General features: G+C 34.2%; 1 protein-coding gene across 1 annotated transcript; it reads right to left on the bottom strand.

Annotated features, from left to right (window-relative positions):
* Positions 1-651: 651 nt before the first annotated feature.
* On the bottom strand, positions 652-14,398 carry bun (TSC22 domain family member bunched). The gene is made up of 2 exons (XM_017608648.1): positions 13,178-14,398; positions 652-1,787 (listed from the first exon to the last, which is right to left on the bottom strand). The coding sequence occupies exons 1-2, from the start codon at positions 13,277-13,279 to the stop codon at positions 1,296-1,298; spliced, it is 594 nt and encodes a 197-aa protein (XP_017464137.1). The 5' UTR covers positions 13,280-14,398; the 3' UTR covers positions 652-1,295.
* Positions 14,399-20,533: the final 6,135 nt, after the last annotated feature.

Here is a 20,533-nt window from a genome sequence, read left to right as displayed (position 1 = left end):
TATATCACATTTTATATGATTTTATACATTAACTTTCGGCTTTGCAGTCTGTTTGCCTATGCAACAGATAAGTGTTGCGTCAACATGTTGCAGAGCGCATGTAAAGCGCACGAGTCGGCAAATTGTTTCTCTTTTTTTCAAACTCATTGCTAACATTTGACCGCAACACTGCGATTGTTGCACACAGTTTTCGAATTTTTGAGTGTTTGACAGTGTGTGTGTGTGTGTGTGTGTGGGTGTATGCGCACGCAATGTATTGCAGCTTTAGAGCAAGAAAACACGCAGCCGCACCCGCTACAAGCAGTTGCCTACGCCGCGTTTGAGTGCGTGCGTGTGCTTGCAGCTTAAAGTTGATGTTGCGTCATAGCAATGCAGCATGTTGCCAGCAACATATGATGCGTTGAGCGCAACATGGCCAGAGATTTTTTTGGGGACAACTGCTTGAAGCTGCTTAGCCAGCGGCGGTGTGTACTTGCTTTATTTTTGTGCTTGTTGAATGTTTGTATGTGTGTGTGTGTGTGTGTTGGCTTTTAATTATGCAGTGATGTGATGTGTTACATGCCGTCGCGCTTTCTTTTCCGCTTTTATCTTAACGTACATACGTACTATTTAGTACTTTTGTTTTGTTTACATTTTTAAAACAAAAATCGATTGCTTTTTTGTATTGCTTTGGCAGTTCTTGGCTAATAATGTTTGCTGTTTTGAAAAATTCTGCATTCCCTTAAAATCGAAAGCTGCTTGTAACTTGCATGTGTATGTAAAAAAATAAATATATGTATGTATGTATTTAAAATATGTAGTACAACTTTAACAACTTTGTTATACATTTACTCCGTAGCAACAACGCTTAGCGCTATTTCTCAAAAACAGCAAACATTTTCGCAGCCAATACTTTTAACTTTATGTTCTCTTACTACTTTGGTTGGCAATGAAAATCTTTCACTAAAAATTTTTTTTTCTTAATCAAATCTTAAGCCAAAGCAATACAAAACAATAAAAGATTCTCATTAAATTTTTTGTATACCTGCGCATACAATTCTTCAGTCTATACGACACACACACACACAGACACAGCAACTATATATTTAGTTACACATTGTTATTACAACAAAAAAAAACATTCACCAACATTACACAATCCCACTTATGTAACGCCACCAAATCTTCAAAAACTGTGGCTTTGAAAGTTTTCTGATTTGATTTTTTCTCGCTTCTTCTTCTTCTTCTTCTGTTTATTTTAACTCTACTCCTCGCTTCAACTAAGCTGATTCAACAAACGCTTCAACTTGTGGCGCTTAGGAGGATGGCAATGGACCATTTGTGGTGGCCGCTGCTGTAGTTTCATCACCATTGTTGGCCGCTGCTGCTCCTGATGCTGCTGTGCCTGCTGTTGTTGTTGTCTCTGCCGCTGGACTGGCATCGTTGCTCTCGTTAGCCGCAGCTGCTGATGTTGGAGTGCCAGCTTGCTGTTGTTGCTGCTGCTGCTGTTGCTGAGGCGCTGCAGCAATCATATTGTTGGCTGGCGCTGTGCCACCATTCGTCGTGCCTGCTGTAATCGCCGGTGTTCCTGCATTGCTGTCATTACTTTGGCTGTTTGAGTTGCTACCAGCGATTTGTAGCTGCGTTTGCATTTGCAATTGTTGCAATGTCTCCTGCGACATATTCGCCTTCAGTATGGTATTCTCAACTTCAAGTTGATTGATCTTATCCATCAGCTCGGAAATTTTCTCCTTGAGTACTTCAACTTCCTCGCGAACAGCTATCATAAGATGGGATTTGACCAGATCCTATGGAGAAGAGAGGGAGATAGAGAGAGAAAAATACGAAAACTAAATTAGTGTGTGTTGATTTGAGTTGAGGTGACAAGAAAGAAGAATATGCAAGTACTGTGTAAATATTTAGATACATACCTACATACAAATAAATAAATATGCGAGTGAATTGTTCAATAAATATTGACTTGAAAAATTTTATTTATATGTATATATATGTACCTACACATATCGTACATTCACACGTACCAACATACATAGTGAATAGTACATACATATGTAACAAAACACCCACAGTAAATAAAAGTAACCCTGCCTAAAAAATGCATATATGTATGTATTCTTCTTTTAATTTTCATACTTTTGCTAGTTAAGTAATGATTCAGGCACGCATGCCTATTTGCTGTTTATTTGCTTCTCGAATCCCACGTGCATCATAATTTTATAAATCAATATTTTTTTCAAATGTGGCGCGTGTAAACACATACATACTTAGCTACAGCTACAATTTCATGTAGTAAATACAAATTAGCAGTACCTGTTGTTTAAATAAAAAAATGTATGCAACAAGTATCTATGCACATTAGGGTGCATCACTTAAAATACAAAAAAAAAAGAAAAAATCCGCTATTGCTTTCCCAACGGAATTATAAAACTTTTTATATTTTAAGACTTCCCCCCAAAATATTTCGAAAAAATAATAAGATTATGTAGGCTATATCAAATGGAAAATAGCAAAAAAAAACCTCATTATTTTTCTGCCGGTAATGCAATTTTTCAACATTTTTATGCAGATCTTTTGAGCTTGAACTCTTTATCATTTGACGTGAATTTAAATATTTTATTTAATGCTTTTCGGAATTTTTTGGCGGAAGTCATAAAACATAATAAGTTTTATAATTTCGGTGGAAAAAACCGCAACTTTATTTGGCGAGACACCCTAATGTACATACATACATATGTATTTGCATTTCTACTTTGTACTCCAAAAGTCTAGCGCCGAAGTACATATCTACATAAGTCGGCGAAGAGTTTTGCAACATGGCTGTAAATATTTGTCCACAGATACTATTTTAAATTTTGTTTTCGCAAGAGGCAGCGAAAGATATTGCAGACATTATTTGCATTAAATTTTATCACCATGAGACGATGATAAGATAAGTAAAAAAAATTTTGAAATGCAGCGGAGGTAGCCACCATATTTTATACTCGTAAACTTTAGTTTTATAAGGGAAGTTAAATCAAAAGATTCCACACAAAATGGTAGTAAAGAATCGAGTACGAAACACTCATTTATCACTTCAGAAGATTCAACAGATGCGTTCCTAGGAGCTCACACCGATATTACCAATTGGGGAAGTTACATTGTAGGTAGGTATTTTCTCAGGGCCGTTCTAAGCGGGCCAGTGCTTGGCCACTAGCTACGATAATTTAACTCTGTAGTACTAAACTTTTAAATTTCCTGGAAAAATAGACTAATAGGCAATTATTGAAAATATTCCAAGCAATGTGTTGCATACACAGCGAAATTTCTCATAAAAAAAAACTAATGAGTATAAAATGCTTAACTAACGTGCGCAACTGATGTAGTTAATCAAAGACGAAAGTAAACAGCGTGTGCCAGAATAACCAAAAAAAAAATGTGAACACAGTTGCCCAACAAAAAATGCTAATGTAATTTAACAATTTTTCTAGAAAAAGGAAACATGCAAATAAATAGTTTAATGCTTCGGAAATGATGGCTGACACGCGCGCATGTTTACCTTTGAGGTGAGTACCAGCTGGGAGTTCACACCGCGGCAAATATCACAGAGCCAACCCATCGGGAGCAAAAAAAAAAAAAAAACAGAAAAGAAAACGACATTTAATACGGCAAAAAAATTGCACGTCACATCAAGCCACGCCAAAGGTGATTCATATTTATGCCGTGATTGCAATAGTTAGGCCAAACGCGCCACACTACATTCACAGCCGGTGGGCAACAGAGTGAGGTGGTGTCGATGCCTCAGACCTATCTACTACACATACGCCATATGGTAGCAACAAATTCACAACAATAGAAGTAGTATGAATATGCACTGCCAACAGACAGTGCTGACAACTCCTTAGAGACAGCTGCTACTACGTCAAGTCAATACTTTAGCTGGTAATTTGTTTACTGGCCTCAAAATTTTTTTTTTTGAAACATGTGGAACATATCATTCAAAGTCGGCTTGAAGCCAAAAAAAAAAGCACAAACTAGAACACGAATATTGCATTTTTACTTGTTCAATTATTCATATAGGCACATACATACATACATACTTACTACATAGTATGGCTGCCCAATGGCGCTATGCTACTGTGCGCACTAGAGTCTCTTATTTTTTCTAGTATTTTTCTGGTAGTGTGGACCGTAGACTAATGGGATATTATAAGCTATTTGACAAACGTTAAAATACTAGTGGAAAAGCGATTGTGAAAAGGCGGCAGCACATTGTGTGGGTGTATCACAGAGACATGTGCTTGGAATAATAGCTGTTCGTTCTGTCAATGCATTGTAGCACCAATAGTATGTACATAGCTACATATTTGCACATTGACCGTTAACTCCGCGAAAGATGTGCGGTAATGGAAAATGACATTATTCAATATAACACGTAATAGCAGAAAATGCACGAAAGTGCAAAAAACATTTTAGCGCTGAGGGGCAAAAAAATCAATGCGCTAATATCACTTTGTGGCTATTAGAGAGGGGCAGGCAACTAGAGCTAGGTGCCAATTAACCCATTCAAGACCATTAAAGTAAGATTATAAAAATCGGGATTGAATTGTAGTTTGCAATTTCTTTATGGATATATCGACACCTGAGGGGAATATCGACCTATCTCGGCAGCAATAAAGCTGTGTAAAAAAGCATAGAATTACGAGAACTTCATACGTTTTCCTTATGAATAAAGTCCTTTAGATATCTGAACCACTGGTCATGAAAGAGTTAAGTTACGGTAGTGCTTAAGCATTTGGTTAGCTGCTACTACCAAGTAAGTAGACAAGTTGTGAAAAAATAAAAAATAAAAAAATTCTGAAAATACGTGTCAATGGTAATGGTTTCATTTTAGTGCTTCTTCAAGAAAGTGGGTCAATATGGGTAGAACGACAGAAAAAAAATACTAAACTTGGTGCCAGAGTATGTAGTCGTGTACGTGGTGGCCTTGCTTATTAAGGTATAGAGAGAGAGAGAGAAGATAAATGAAAATTTATGTATGATATTTAGTTCAGCACACCCAACGGAAAACTAGTAAAAATTGTAGGTGGTAATTAACCCAAATTTGAGCGATGGCTGATAGTGCACGGTTTCAGTTGTTTTAAATATTTGACGTAGACATTTGATCTCATTTGAGGTAACTACATATATATATATATGTATATGCACTTGGTATCATTAGGATTAGTTTTTAAAATGTATGTGCAAACTTTTATTATTATTATTTTTTTCTCGCTAATATTAAGCAAATGAGTCAAAAATTGTGCGCCTTGTACGTGTGTAGGTAACCATATACATATGTATGTATACTGCCAAAAGTCATTGTGCGCTTAATGCCTCGTCGCATTCTCTGCCATGAGTTGTGTGAGCAATTTTGGCATGACCGCGTTTTATTTACATTTTAAGTACATACATGATGCTTCTGAAATGACAAAAGAATTGAATGTTAAATGAAAAAATCTTTATAGGTAATGTTTTTTTTTTGTTTTTGGCTTGCTACAATGTCCATCAAATAATTGTAATTTCAAAAATATAAAAGCCAAATCAAGGGGCCTTAAACATTTTCAACACGTGTCAAAAACGTATGTTGTATTTTTTTTTACAAATTTTCAAACGCACTCACAAAAAAGTGAAGAAAAGAAATAAAAGATTTTAGATTAAAAAATAAGTAAATATGTAATGCAATGACTTAAAAAAGTAAAAAAAAAATGGAAATATAAAACCAAAAAAAGATACAATAAAACAAAATTAAATAAACTAAACCAAAAAAAGTATATAAATAATAATAAATATTAATAGCATTATGTATTATAAAAAATAAATATCTTTCGACTTGCATAAAGACAACACAAATACAAAATTTTAAATAAGAAAAAATGAATTAGAAAAAAATATAAAATTTAAAATAAAACGAAAATCAAACATAAAACGATAAATAAAACCAAATAAAATAAAAAAAATAAATAATATATAATAAAATTAAAAACAAAAAAAAAACAAATCAATTAAAAATTAATAATAAATATTAAATTATGATTATGTATAATAAATAATAAATATTTTTCGACTTACAAGTATTTCTATAATTTTTTAATTATTATTTTTTTTTTATTGGTTATAAGAAATTTCCACTAGGCACTAAAATGCCAAAAAAGTTGCTGCCATCTTTTTCTCTCTTTTGAATCTTTTCTGAAATAGTTTCCTGTTACAATATCAGCTTGGTATGAAGTTTTGCATATTTTCCGACAATTTTTTTTACCCCGTTTTCGAACTCCGAACATAACTAAAGCAGAACATAAAAAAAACACGCTCAACTTCAAACTGACTTTGTAAGCGCACCTTTATTCTGAAAGTAAAGGCACGAATATTAATTATTGCCGAACTTGTAAAAAAAATTAATTGTGTAATTTGCTGCTCAGTGTAATGCCACCATTAGTTTTATGTAATAGCAAGAGAATTTTCGAATTTTGAACTCAAAATATTATCCCATTAAAAGTATTAATAACCACAATAATGACAATGGAAAGTGGCTTAAAGTAAATTTTCTTACATTGTGGCATTTTAAAAGAAAAAAAAAAACAAAGTTAAACCGTCTGACAAATTTTTACGCGCTGCTGTTAAAGCCAAATAATTTTGGCTCTTAACCAAAAGTTTTAATACCCATTTTTCCAACGGGATGAGTGAATTCAATTTCTTTGCTTATTGCTTACAAGTTATGACTTTTGACAGGCTGCTGAAATACGCCTTGGGAAAAGTAAAGTTTTTATTTCTTATAGGTAGCAGTCGAGCAATGCGTGATTAACAAAAATGTGACTGATTTTGTTTTTAAAATATTAAATAATTTGGTTAACAAAAAGCGAAATGTCGTAAAAAAATAAATTTTTTTCGGGGCATTAAAATTAGTACAATTTGTTAAAAATTAAAAAAAAAAAAACGTAAGCAAAAGCAGCAAATTGGGATGAAAGGAAAAAGTTGGCTATCATTTGGCTGCTATAAATATTTTAAAATAAATTCAAAAGAATTGATAAATGTCTGCACAAATTTAGACAATCAAAAAAATATCGCAAATTTGTCTTTCATTTATATATTTCTTTAATTTTAATTTGCTATCTCAAAGTTGTCAAATTTAATTGTTACGGGCAGATAAATAAAATTAATAATGGCCTCAAAGAGATTTGATATAAAAAAAGAACAAGTCAAGTGTGTTCATAATGACGTGGCAAGGCCGGCGAAGCATTTGAATGTTGTTTTTTTTTTTTTGCTGTGATAATAAATATGTAGACTTTTGAAGTGTCGATTAGGCAGTGAAAAAAATAAAAAAACTGAAATAAAATTAGACAACAAACAACGTATGCAATAGAGAGTGCATTAGTCTCCAATAAAGATATTATGGCTGATATATAGAAAGAAACAAATTGCTTTGTGGGTGTAAGAAAAAGAGGGGTTTTCAAGTCTAAGGAGTGTGCAAAAAAAAATGTTTGGAAAGTAAACAAAAGCAAGTGGCGCTGAAATGCAGCTTTTGCGGATGTTTTCACCGAAAATTTGGCCAATAAATAATGCTAATAGGCGCCAGCGAGCCGAATAAGAGCAAATCATTTCTATAAATATTTTCAGCACGCGCCAAAAAATGTGTGTGCAGAAACAAGTTTTACAAGATACGAGTATACCCACATCCATACATACATACCGCAATAGCTAACCAAAAAAAAGAAAAAGAAAAAACGAATACGAAGTCCACCAATCATCAAAACAACATCAGCAGAAACAAAATAAAGTAATTTAAGCACAATTTGTATGCTAAAATGGTTCAAAATAAAACCGCGCCAAGCAGCAGGGAATTCAATGCAACACCAAAAAAAAAAACAGGTTTTAATTTCTACTCACAATAAAATGAGCTTAATTGATGTCAGTGTAGAATTTCAGTAAAATTTAAAGCAACGAAAAAAAAGTATTTGTGTAGCAAAAGAAAAAACAAACAAATTAAAGTAAAAGAAAAAAACCGAAGGTAAAAAAGCAAGTAAAGCAAACCGTCAATAAGTTACCTCAAAACGCGCTGAGAAGTCGAACAATTTTTGAATACAATAACAGTCGAATGAGTGGAAGAAAAACACACAAAAATTAAATAAAAATAAATTAAAATTCAAAATACGAAAACAACAAGGTGCAACTGGTTTATCAGGTAACTACTTATTTGGTAGTCAAAAGCGAGTGAAGAGTAAAAATCACAAGCAAAAAAAGTAAATAAATATGTAAGTATGTTAGGGTGGGTATATTTTTTTTTGGGCTGTAGGCATGGCGTGGCATGGATTTTGACGTAATGTCGAACCATTACGACACTAAAGCAAAATAAAATGTTACTAAGGAAAAACAAAAACATTTTATCGCAATTTGGCAAGCTCAAAATTGATTTTAGGCCTAAGCTTTCTTCGGCAAAGTCCCTTAGAATTTCACGTAAAATACTTCTATACCCTAACTGCATAGTCGAAAAATGTCTATCATAAAAATTGACTCGCCCTAATGTATGCAAAAGTAACTACGAGCAAACAAAATTATGCATAAAATTGCTAGACACTTTTTTTTATTGTAGCTAATCAACTCAGTGCTTATCGGCGCTTTTTGGCATTAATGACTGCTAATGAAAAAAACAAGCGCTGAGCTGATTTAATTGCATACTTAAATCGATTTTTTTTTATAATTTTGTTTTGTAGTATACACAATTTTTTTGTATTACCTGTATATTTAATTTCATATAAATACAATATATGTACATACAGTGGCGGCAGAAATAATAGACTCGCCTTACTTTGAAGAGTTTTGGCTATTATTCCATGCTTTACTTTATGTTTAATATTTAATAATATAAAAGCCTGACTAAAATAACAAACAAACTTTATACAAAAATTATAAAAATTCGGCAAATTTTCACCAAATTTTTAAACCTTTTATTGAGAATTTTTAGAAAAATGTTTGGTATGCAGTTCTGTAGCCCATTTAAATTTAGTGCAATAAAGTGAAAGTTTCAAGTGGATTTTTTTTTGGTTTTTTTTTTTGTTGATTATGCTAGGCATTTCTTGCATATAAAAAATTGTCGAGCACACTTTGTATGGGAAAAAATGCGTGACACCGTCAGCAAAAAAAAAATCTTAAAAAGCAACGGTATTTTGTAGCCAATTGAAACTTGCACATTATTATACTAAAGTTGAATGGGCATATCAAAAACTTTTCTAAGCATTCTGAATAAAAAGTTCGAAAATTTGGTGAAAATTTGACGAATTTTTATAATTTTTGTTCAAAGTTTGAAAAGCGGATTTATATGATGTTTGTTGCATACTAGGTTGTTATTTAAAAAAAAATATATATATTAAACATAAAATAAACTAAATAAATATAGCCAAAATTCTTAAAAGTACGACGAGTTCATTATTTCTGCCGCCCGTGTATATGTATAACCTCATATCATTTTATTTTATTAACTTCAAGAAACTCATATGTTGGCAAAATCACTTAAATCAACAGCTCAAAATGCTAAGAAAGAAAACTTGTTGCTCAAAAATTTTATGGACAAACTGACTTCGGGAATACATGGGCAAAGAAGTGGCAGATATGCTCGCCAGAAAAGAGGCTGTACAAGGATGCATAGATTTTCTTCATTGCGGTTGCCAGTTAAACGACAACGTTTAGATATTTTGTGGACAAAGTTTTTTTTTGTCGCTTCAGAGACTACTTCTCGCAGGTATGAATATTATTTACTGCTATTATCATTTCTTCTCCGTCAGTTGTACTATACAATAAATTTTATGACCTGCGCTTTTCAGTTTATGGTCATATTCGCTTTTAATTACTTCTACAATTTTTTTTAACGATGTCTGGTTATTAAGTATGAAAAATTCTATGCGCATACTGCGTGCGAAAAATTGAACAATACACAATTCAAATTTATTTAGAGATCCCTATTAAGTAGAAGTATGTAGATACTAAATATACGATCGCCGAACAATAACTCGGCTTAAGGTACTCAAGCGCTTTCTAGAAGGCCGCCAACTTAATAGTTGTAAATTCCACAATGCGGTCAAAAACAATAAACGGATTAACGTTTTTCGCATGCACCGAAAAATTAATAAGGTCTAGACATGTCAAAAATAAAAATAAAAGTAAAAGTACTGTAGCAGCAATGCTGGCTGGCTTATGGACGCGCGTGCATAGAGAGGTGTCAAATTCTTTTTTTTCCAAAACTATTTTACACGCTAAATTGCAAATTCAATAGTAGGCGTAACCACGCACAATTATTGCTTTTATACACATACATAGATATGTAGGTACATACAATGCCAGCCGCTGCTTACTAGTGACAGGTATGTATATCGTTAGGCCGCAATTGTAGACACAGGTGAGTTGCTAACAGCTTGGTCGGTCTAATGCGCTATAGACTAACAATTCACTTTGACCTTCGTATGCATTTTTATTGCCAACGCATTTGTCGCGACGCAACGCATTATACTGCGCCGCCTGCGCGACGCTCTTGCGTCTTTATCTGGATGGGTGCGGGTGCAATTTTAATATCTGTGGCATTGTCAATGCATTTATTTTCTCGATGCCGCCTGCGTCTGAGATTATATCGGCATCAGAGTGTCAGCGGCAGCGCAAAAATTGAGGACAGAATCGTAAGTGTGTGTGCGTGTGTGTGCGATGATATTTATGCATTGCCATTCACCCAGCGCGAACTGGTTGATCTGATATTATATAGAAATAAATGCATATGCGGGCTGCTATGCGATTACCCAGGCCCATATACGGTGGGGGCTGATCGTTGCTTGGCTGGCTGTGTCGACGAATAAATTTTATTGTGGGACGCGATCTTTATACGCGCGTGTAAAATGAATGCGAGTATTTTTAAGCTTTGTTGTTGTCGTTGGCCACTTCAAGCAATGACGTGGAAGGTGTATTCTTTTTTTTTTGCAGTAAGACAAATATGTATGCCGCCCCTATGTACTTGGGTAGAAGATATTGCAACATTCAGCATCAACAAGAAACAATGAAAATCACTTAAGTGGAACGGACTTTGTTCGGTTAGGAGCGCTGTAGACTACCCATAAAAAAACAGTCAAACTTTTACGGTCTTTTAACTTTTTCAGATTTTTGGTACATTATTTCTATTAGCATGCACAATCTTTGGTTTTGTTGTTGCTTTGCATATATGCATTATGCATTTATGCTAAATTGCTCTTGAAATGCAAATAAATACACAGGCAGCTGCTTGGCTGTTTGGCGAGAAAAATATTGTGTAGAATGCAAAATAGTCTAAAGTAATTAAATATATCTTGTAATTAAATAAATTTTTCTCGCGAAATTATTTTGTTCTTTTGAGTTTATCTACTTTTGCTCGCTATCGTGTTGGCTTTTGCCTGCATGAGCGTAAAATGATTTGCAATTTTTCCGCATGCAATCATTCATAACAGGGTGACTCAGTTATCGATTGAAAATAAGATAACTGGCTAAAGCGATTCTGAAGCGTTGCTAGTAATGACAAAAATTATTGAAGGAAAATGGTAGGCAAAGAAAATGCTGCCGTTTTACATTAGAATTTCAATTGAAAAAATGCAATTTTTATAATTTATTTCCAGCCAATATGCATTTACGTACATACATACATTCTAAATTAAAGAGGATCATGATATATTCGAAATTTTACATTAAAAAGTGTTACAAAGTAAAAGACAATTAAAAAAAATTTAAAAACTTAAGGATCATGATCTCTAGGAAATTTTACATGAAAAATATTGAATGTGAAAAAATTAAAAATTTTACAAATTAAAAGAGATTAGAAAAAAATTAAGAATTACAAAAAATGAGAAAATACAATTTCTCAGAGCTCAAAAAGTTTAAAGACTTGTTGACCTCCAAAGATATAAAAAAGTTTAATTTTAAAATCAAAACTAAATTGTAAAATTCTAAAATTTTATTTTAAAATTTTAAATAAAAAAGTGTAATAAAATAATTACACAAAACAACAAATTTAAGTGATTTTTAGTTTTATTTTATTTTTATTTTTATTTTTATTTCTTTCTTACTTATACGTAAACTGCAGTTAAGGCTTGTGAATCCCCTAAATATAGAATTTTTGTTTACACTCAAAATTTCTTCGTTTTATAAAAAAAATAATTAATAAATCAGTGAGAAGACTTCTTAAAATATTTTAAAGTGAAAAAATTGTTAAAACAAAAAAATTCAACTTTACAAATAAGTTTCTTATTTCTAAAAAATTAAAAAATTAGTGCTTATGTAGTGTTAAAAATTTAATTTTTGAAATCCAGCACTGCCCAATTTTAAAATAAAGCACAAAACCTTTTTAATTTTTTTTTTAATTTTTTTTTTTTTTTTTACCCATGGGAAAGTGAGGTTTGTTTATGAGACACCAGGAAAGGTAAATGTTCATAAATGTCTATTTATCAAATTTAACTTATAATCCTAAAACCCTACAGTTAGTTATTAAATTTTTTGTTTGCATTAACAACGAGAGCACGAGCTCAAGTCCTTTAAGAAGATTTTTGTGGTGTACACCAATTAAGGGTTAATCACATCTAACATAGACGTGCCAAAATTGCAAATTTCATTGCACTTATTTACACGCTACAAAAATTTCCCTACTTTGTGTGACAAAACCTTTTTTTCAGGTAAGTAAATTTCTTGGTTTCCAGTTGCAGCAACAACAAAACTAAAAACCTATGAGTTTTTTTCTGAGTATGCAACTGCAAATGTGTATCTACACGCAATTCGATTACTACTATGAGACGGTCTTAACTCAAAAAATTGTATTTTTTCGCAGGCGCATTCAAAGTTTTCAAAAGATGAAATAAATATTGTATTTTGACATGGAATTTTTACACAATATGAAACGTGATACAAAAAGTAAATCTGCATATTTTGCTCAAAAATTTATTTTTTTGAGTTACGGCAGTTTTTTAGTTAATATGCGATGTGTACGTAGCTACTGATCATTCATTCGCACGCACTTTTATCGGAGTTGCATTTTTTCTGCAGTACCCTCTCAACAATACAATAATTAATTAAATAGTAAAAATCAACAATTTTGCCATTTTATACGCTACGCTACCAAAAATAAATCACTTTTCGAATTAATTTTTTTTTTTTTAGAGTAACTTACTTTTGCATTGGGTACCATCACATAGCATGGACTGTCTTGTCCCTTCTGCCAAATTTCGTATAGCCAATTTTCAGGTTGACGCATCGACATTGTGCCCATCATTTTTTTCTCGGTGTCGCGCGTGTTGCTGGTTTTAATTTCTCTCACCAAAGTTTATAGTTATTCGCTTTTTTTTTTCTATCTCAACAGCGCACTTTAACGCTTAACACTTTTATTTTTATTTTTATTTTTTTTTGATTGCCTTTATTTGGGCGTGTGTGATATGTGTGTTTGTGTGTTGAGTCTCTATGTAACGCTTTTTAATGAGCGAGCGATAGTTTTAGTTTTGAAATTATATAACAATTTCACAGCTTTAAAAAATTTTTTCTTACTAAAGCGTAAGAAACGACACGTTGGCTGTTGATTTTTCGACGGAAAAAAGTCGCTTCTTTTAGCAATGATTTTTGCAGCAAAGTTATGCTTGAATTTTTGCTTAATCTCTTTTAGATTTTTTTGTGCTTATTTGCTTTTGTTTTTAGTTTCTATATTTTTTTTCATACAAAAGGCACACAGTCTTTTTTTATTAGCTTCTTTATTAGTGTAATTTTATTTTCTAGCTTTTTTTGTTAAAATTTTTACTGGCTGTTCAGCAGTTCTTTTTTAGTGTCTTGTTGGTTTTACAAAAGTTCAGCAATAACTGAATTTCAATTCAATGTTCAATAAAAATTGTGTCTCTTTTCAGCAACTCGGCTGTCTGGGCACGCAATCTTTTTCACTAAAACACACGATGTCAATAGCGAGTTATAAAAATCGCACGATTGCCGGAGCTTTTGCAGCACTTTTTGTGTGTGTATTGGTGCGCAAAGTTAAGCTTTTTTGAGTATAAAAATGTTCACTTTGAGTATTTCTATCGATTTTGCTGAGCTGGAAGTTGGCTTTCTTGCGCAAAATGTACAAATGTGACTTAAAACTGTACTTGGAAATTGTGGAAAACACTTTTCTAGTAGTATTTAAGTTAGTGTTTTCTTTTTGGAATTAATATAATTCACAAATTCAGTCTTTTTGAACTTAGGCAATATATTTTACTTTTAAAAAATGTGCTCTTATTTTCATCAATTTGTATCTATTTTTGAAAAGATTTCACTTTTTGTTGTTGCTGTGGCAGCTTAATTTTTGTATAGCTTGGTATAAGTTGTTCTTGGTAACAAGTTTATATGGCGACTGAACGTCTGCCGGTTAATGTCGACACCTTTATACTCGTATCATACGGCATACACCCAGCCAACCGACTCAAAGTTCACACTCAATCATTCATTCGGTTGGTGGTAGCTGGCTGGCTGGCTGGCCAGCCGCTTGCTTGGTGCTGCGCATGTTTGCCGCAGTAATTTGAGTGTTTCGTTTTAGCTCAAATTTCTATTGTCACCGACCGCAACATGTGAACAACGAATGTTACACCACTGAGCGAGTGGCCGGTATGAACGGGCGAGAAACAGACCCGCAGATACTTTGTGCATACAGGTAATGCAGTCATTTTTGTATCTACAATCGATTTTTGTGTGGTGGTGGTGTTTGTGAGAGTCGGGCAAAAAAGTTTCACTCAAAGGAATACATTGTCTTGAGTATGTGTTGGGTGAGTAGATAACCCACAATTGAGTGAGTCGCATACATAGGCAACGGTCACCACACTCACTCAAATCGAGCAGAAATGGGGTACATACATACAGAATGGAATAAAAAAAGTATCTGCAAATATTTGATGTGCGTCTAAAAAGTTGATTAAGCGTAGTATGTGTTGTTTGTTATTTTCTGGTAATTAGTTATTATGGTTTTTTATGTACACATGGCGAAGCTTTTGTTTTGATATTGTGAACTTTTTAGCAAAAAAAAAAAACAAAAACCAAATAAGGAAGAATGGGATCTCTGTGCGATAATTTTATTAAGCTACAATGAAAACATATACATACTAGCAGAAAGTAATGCAAAAAAAACTGATATAAGAAGGGTATTGAGAGAAATTAAAAACGCTGACAAATACAAATTTAATAAAACAAAATAAAATTACGCCAAATATTTTGTTAAATGAATTTTTACTTAAATTTATAGATCATTTGATTTTGCTGGTGCTGTCAAACCATTCGAGTGTCGCCGGAAAAATATTAAAACATATCAAAAAAAAAATTATACAGTCAGTCAATAAAGTTTAGGTACAGCGAATTTTTTGCAATATGGGCAACTATTTTTTAAATATTTTATTTTAAGCTTATTTTGTGTAAAAATATGGTTAACTCTACAACAAAAACCTCAAAAATCAGAGTTCCAAACTTGTGCCGAATTGAAGAAAATTCTGCAAATTTTCATTCAAATATTGCACTTTGTATTTACACTCTTTAGAAAAAATTTGACTATGCGGCTTTTTTAGCCCATTCAATTGTATTATAACAAAGTACAAGTTTGAGGTAGCTTATTTCGATAATTTTTTTATACGTAAAAATGAGCGACACCTTCAACAAATAATTTGCCAAAAATCAATGGTAAGTCCCAGCTTCTTCAGACTTGCACTTTATTATACTAAAATTGAATGGGTTAAAAAACTGCATACTCAACTTTTTTCTGAAGAGTGTAAAGAAAAAGAGCAATATTTGAAAGAAAAGTTGCAGAATTTTCTTTCATTTTGCACGAGGTTTGGAATTCTGATTTTTGGCATTTCTGTTATAGAATTAACCATATTTTTATAAAAAAAATAATGAAAAATAAAATATTTAATAAACACTTGCTCGTATTTAGTAAAACTGAGTATTTAGTTTTCCTCTTTGACGACAAATTTTTATTTTAAATGTCTGACAATTCCAAAAATTATTAATACAGTGCTATCTGGGTCGAGTGAACTAATTAATGCAAGACCAGTTCATAGAAAACAGATTGTTCACTATATCCAGATTGAGTTTTTTTTCTTTAAAATCAATTTTATTGCGCAGTGTGTCTTTTAAAGTTAAATTTTTAAGAACTCTGAAGTGTCGTCTTTTCCCAAAGCTAATGCCAGCACATGTTTCCTATTGTTATTGTATCGTCGTCGTCAAGCTCTATAGCGGTAGACCCAGGAAGCGCGAAGCCTCGATGGGGTCTGGCCATAAGGCCAGACACATTAGCAGGGTGGGGTTCACTGCGCATGCGAAGAGATGCCTCGAGTCATGGAGCGTCTCTCCGAATGACGGGAACTCATTTGGCACATCTGCATTTATTCTGTTCAGGTATGAGTTCAACCTGCTGCAGTAGCCCGATCGAAGTTGGGCTATGTGGTCCGAGTCTCCCGAGGCAGACGAAGCTCTGTCTCGTCCACGTCAGGTGGTTGCGTGCCCATAACGGCATTCACAGGTCGAGAGTCTATATAACTCGGGACTGGCTCTATTTGAATTTCGTTCGAGGCCTGTCGGTATGTTGTTGGGTTCAGAGAAAGTTTTATGAAACCCGGACTTCGCCCGTCAGTTCATATAGATGCCTTCTGACGTGCCGTGGCGAGGGTTCTTCCGCAATCAGATATCTGTTTGGGTGCTAACACGATAACACCCTACTAGGAATTGCTTGCAGAGCATTGTGTTATGCTCCTTAATCGGGAGCATAAGCGCCTCGTCGCGCAGGTGATGTTGCGGCGACATCAGAAGGAATGCTTTCGCTGCCTGATTGCCGTGTTTCGGCAGGTCTGCAGCTTCATCCAATGCGTCCTACTAGTCCCCGGTAACCATACAGGCGCTTCATAGTTCAGAATCGGCCGGCCAATTGCCTTGTACGTTGCCAACAACATTTCTTTGTTTGCCGCAGGTGCTGCCGGCTAGCAAGTTGAGGACTTTGTTGGGGCTTTGTACTTTATTGACAATTGCGGTTGTATACGCCGAGAAGGAGAGCAGACCTTCGAAGGTTACTCCTACGACCTTCGGGTTATTCAACGTCGGAATTGGTTCGTCATCGACGAGAATACCCAGTTGCAGTCTGACCTCCTTCGTCCAAGTGGTGAAAAGCGTTGCTGAGGATTTTGTAGGGGAGAGGTTTAGGCTGCGTGCAGTGACGAAGCGAGAAAACCATTATTGAGCAATCGTCAGCATAAGAGACAATCGAGACTACCTCTGGTGGTTGAGGGAGCTTAGAAATGTAAAAGTTGAACAGTAGTGGGAAAGGACACCACTCTGTTGAACTCCCTGTTTTATTCTCCAAGGTTTGCTCGATTTGTCTCTAAAGATCACTGACGAGTTTCGACCACTCAGGTAATTCGCCGCCCTTCGTTTGTCTTCTAGTAGCGTTACTTGAATAGTTCTCTCACAGGGGGGGTTTCGGTTAAGGCCACGAGTTATCTGGCTGTTTATGGCGTCAAGTGCTGTTGTTGTGCTGTGCACTTTACGGAACCAATGTTGATTTTTCGCTGGTGTTCAGTAATTTGTGTAGTACGGGAGTAGAAGGGTGTCTAGTGTCTTCGCAACCGGGGAAAGGAGAGCTATCGGGCGATAAGACTATCTTTTGTTGGACGGCTTCCCCGGTTTAAGCAGTGGAACCACTCTCCCCGTTTTCCAGATGTCTGGTACGATGAGAGTGGCCATAGACAGGTTGAGGACCTTGGTTAGATAGTCCACTCCCGCAGCAGCATGCAAATTCCGTCGGGTTCAATTGCTTTGGAGACTTTCGCCTTCCCGATGGCTATCCTTTCCTCGTCGCTGCGGAAAAAAGAGCCGCACTTGGTGTTGGCAAGTTTGTGCAGCCTTCTGGTCACTCTATGTTTGGCTTTGTCCGCCGAGGATGCAGTATGAACTGTCGGCTAAAATAGCTCGCGCATCGCTCCGGGTCGGACGAAGTGTGGTCGCCAAAAGATATTTCAACTCAGTCGTCATGCTTCGTCGGATTGGACAATGACCTTACGGTTGACCAAAGCTTGCTCACACCAGAGGCGAAGTTACAAGTCTTCAGATGGTCTTCCTACTTCACTAGTTGCCGAATCTCCGAGTTAAGAACCCCTTATACGGGGATTTACGGGATCGGCCTGGCGAAGGGATTATCCTTTTTGTTATGAAGTTTTTCGTTACAGTTTTGAATTTGGAATGAATTGGTTTTAAATTTTGTTCACTCTACAAAGACTCACACTTGTTCACTCTATAGAGTACTCAATAGAAAAATGTTCATGTTCACTCTTTCGAGGTGTTCGTAGCATCGGGTGTTCACTCCAGCCAGATACCACTGTAATTCAAAAATTATTTAAAAAAATTCAGTGCAATCTTGAATAACAATGAGGGCATCAAATAAAAGAGAAGATTCTGTAGAGTCAAAGAGGTTACATTAAAAAAAAGAATGGTTAAAATCGGTTCAGTATTATAAATATTTTGCAAATTTGTAAATGCAATTTTAGTATATTTTACAATAAATGCATGTGGAGTTTGCATATTTTGCTTTGCTTGATTTACAACCATTTAAATTTAGTGCGATATCTCTTGACAAAAAAAAAAATACCTAAAAATTTTTCCAAAATATTTAACTAAACCACTGTCAGTGTTCCTATTTAAGCTAAGAATCCAGCTCCTTACAAAATGATCAAGAAACAAATTGCCGTTATTTCGTGTGTGTCCAAGGAAATTTGACATCTGATATTTCACAGCCTGCAGTCTCACTCTTGCTTCACGAAATAATAGAACGGGCATATATTTTTGTTGAAAAGAGGGGTTGCCTTGTGGTCCTTTTTTACAAAAAAAAACTTTAGAAAACTACAGAAAACCATAGTAGAAAGTATTGCAAACTTCTTAGGAGCTCCGTACTGTCTTAAGGAAATTCGACACGAGAAAAATTTTCGCCATTTCTTCCCCGCTTTTTATATGGAGTTTTGGCTTTTCTTGAGAGCTGTATACTAAGCTTAACACCAGATTGTAACTGTTAGTCAAAATCGCTGATCTGCGCTGGTGTATTTTTCGACAGTTTTTAAAAAATGTAAGAAATTTATAGATTTTCGAAAATTTACGATTGAATTTTATGAGATAACGAAAATCTTAAAATAAGGCAAAAGGGGATTTAAAATACATATATGCATATATATATATCAATTGACGTCACTACACATCTTTCATTCATTTTCACAGCAATTTTAATTAAAATAATGACGATCTACATACACATATCCTTTGTTTTAATTTACAATACATATGTATAAATTTTACTGCTCATTCTACAAAAAACTGTTTATCTACTTTGTAAAAAGATACAATCATGATATTTTACGTCATCATTGCTCTGTAGACAAAGACGAGTGAATGCAATAAAATAGCAAACAAAACAAAAAAAAAACAAAAAACATTTAGAAGACATAAAATAGCAATAAAAGCGATGCTATCATAAATCACTATAATGACAGTTAAATACTAGTTGTATATGTACTCGTACGTGCATACAAACATACATACATAAATATGTATGCTTCTGGCAGCCATAAAGCAAAACAAAGTCGCCCGGGGCAAATTACCTGAAAGAATATGTACATAAACGCACCAACAACAAATGGCGCTTAAAATCATCTATTACGAAATAATTATGGCGTCATAAGTAATGAAGTTGAAATGATGACGAAGCTAATGAAAAATGCCGAAACAGATTTTAAAACCACAACGATGAGGTAATCCCCCTCGAGTGTTAGCTAAACGTAAAACGCAAAAAGAGTTTTATAAAGACATGTAGACATACAAGCAGCTCTGACGCTAGAAAAGAAACAGTCTTCAGTAAATAATAAATACCAAATAATACGAAAAAAATCGTGAAAATCTCGAGAGTATTGAAATGTTTACTCTACTGACTGTGTGACTTCTATTACTCTTCGCGCAAGTTAATATGTATTTCCATTGCGCTTTGAAAAGTATGAATGAAAGTTCTTCTTACATACATATTTATATATGCATATGTTATGTCATATATACATATGTATATTTGTAGTATGCCTACTTACATACATATGTATATACACACTTTGATATGTTTGCTTAACTATTAATTTCTTCAGTTCATTGTTCCTTTGAGATACGCATTTTATTGATTGAGTATTTTTTGGCTTCTATTTCCATGAGCCTTTTTTTCCAAGCAATCGTATAACAACAAATATGCCAAAATGTTTATCTTTAAATACATATGTTTGTATGTATGTATTTTTGTACATGTTGCTTTTCTTTTGCGGCGCAAAAGTTTTATGACACACTCGTAATTTTATTTTGCACCCATTGAGGGTGGCGCACAGTGTGTCGGCAACTTATAAACTGTGGCTAAAACTCCGAATTTGTTAACATTTTTCATACGGCGAAATAAGGCTAATAGATATCGAAAAACTTACTGCCTACACTCAAGTGGGCGGAGGCATAAAAGTGG

The sequence above is a fragment of the Rhagoletis zephyria genome, unplaced genomic scaffold (genome assembly GCF_001687245.7).
Source record: "Rhagoletis zephyria isolate East Lansing unplaced genomic scaffold, Rhagoletis_zephyria_1.1 Rzeph_scaffold_00178, whole genome shotgun sequence".
NCBI lineage: Eukaryota > Metazoa > Arthropoda > Insecta > Diptera > Tephritidae > Rhagoletis > Rhagoletis zephyria.
Note: the sequence above shows the minus strand (reverse complement) of the source record. Positions and strands in the feature narration are given on the sequence as shown.

Bases quoted from the DNA above. Each gene is read 5' to 3' on its own strand.
- bun (XM_017608648.1), bottom strand. From the start codon at position 13,279: ATGATGGGCACAATGTCGATGCGTCAACCTGAAAATTGGCTATACGAA. The intron at 1,788-13,177 runs GTAAGTTACTCT...TCTTCTCCATAG, and splicing joins TGATGGTACCCAATGCAAAA to GATCTGGTCAAATCCCATCT.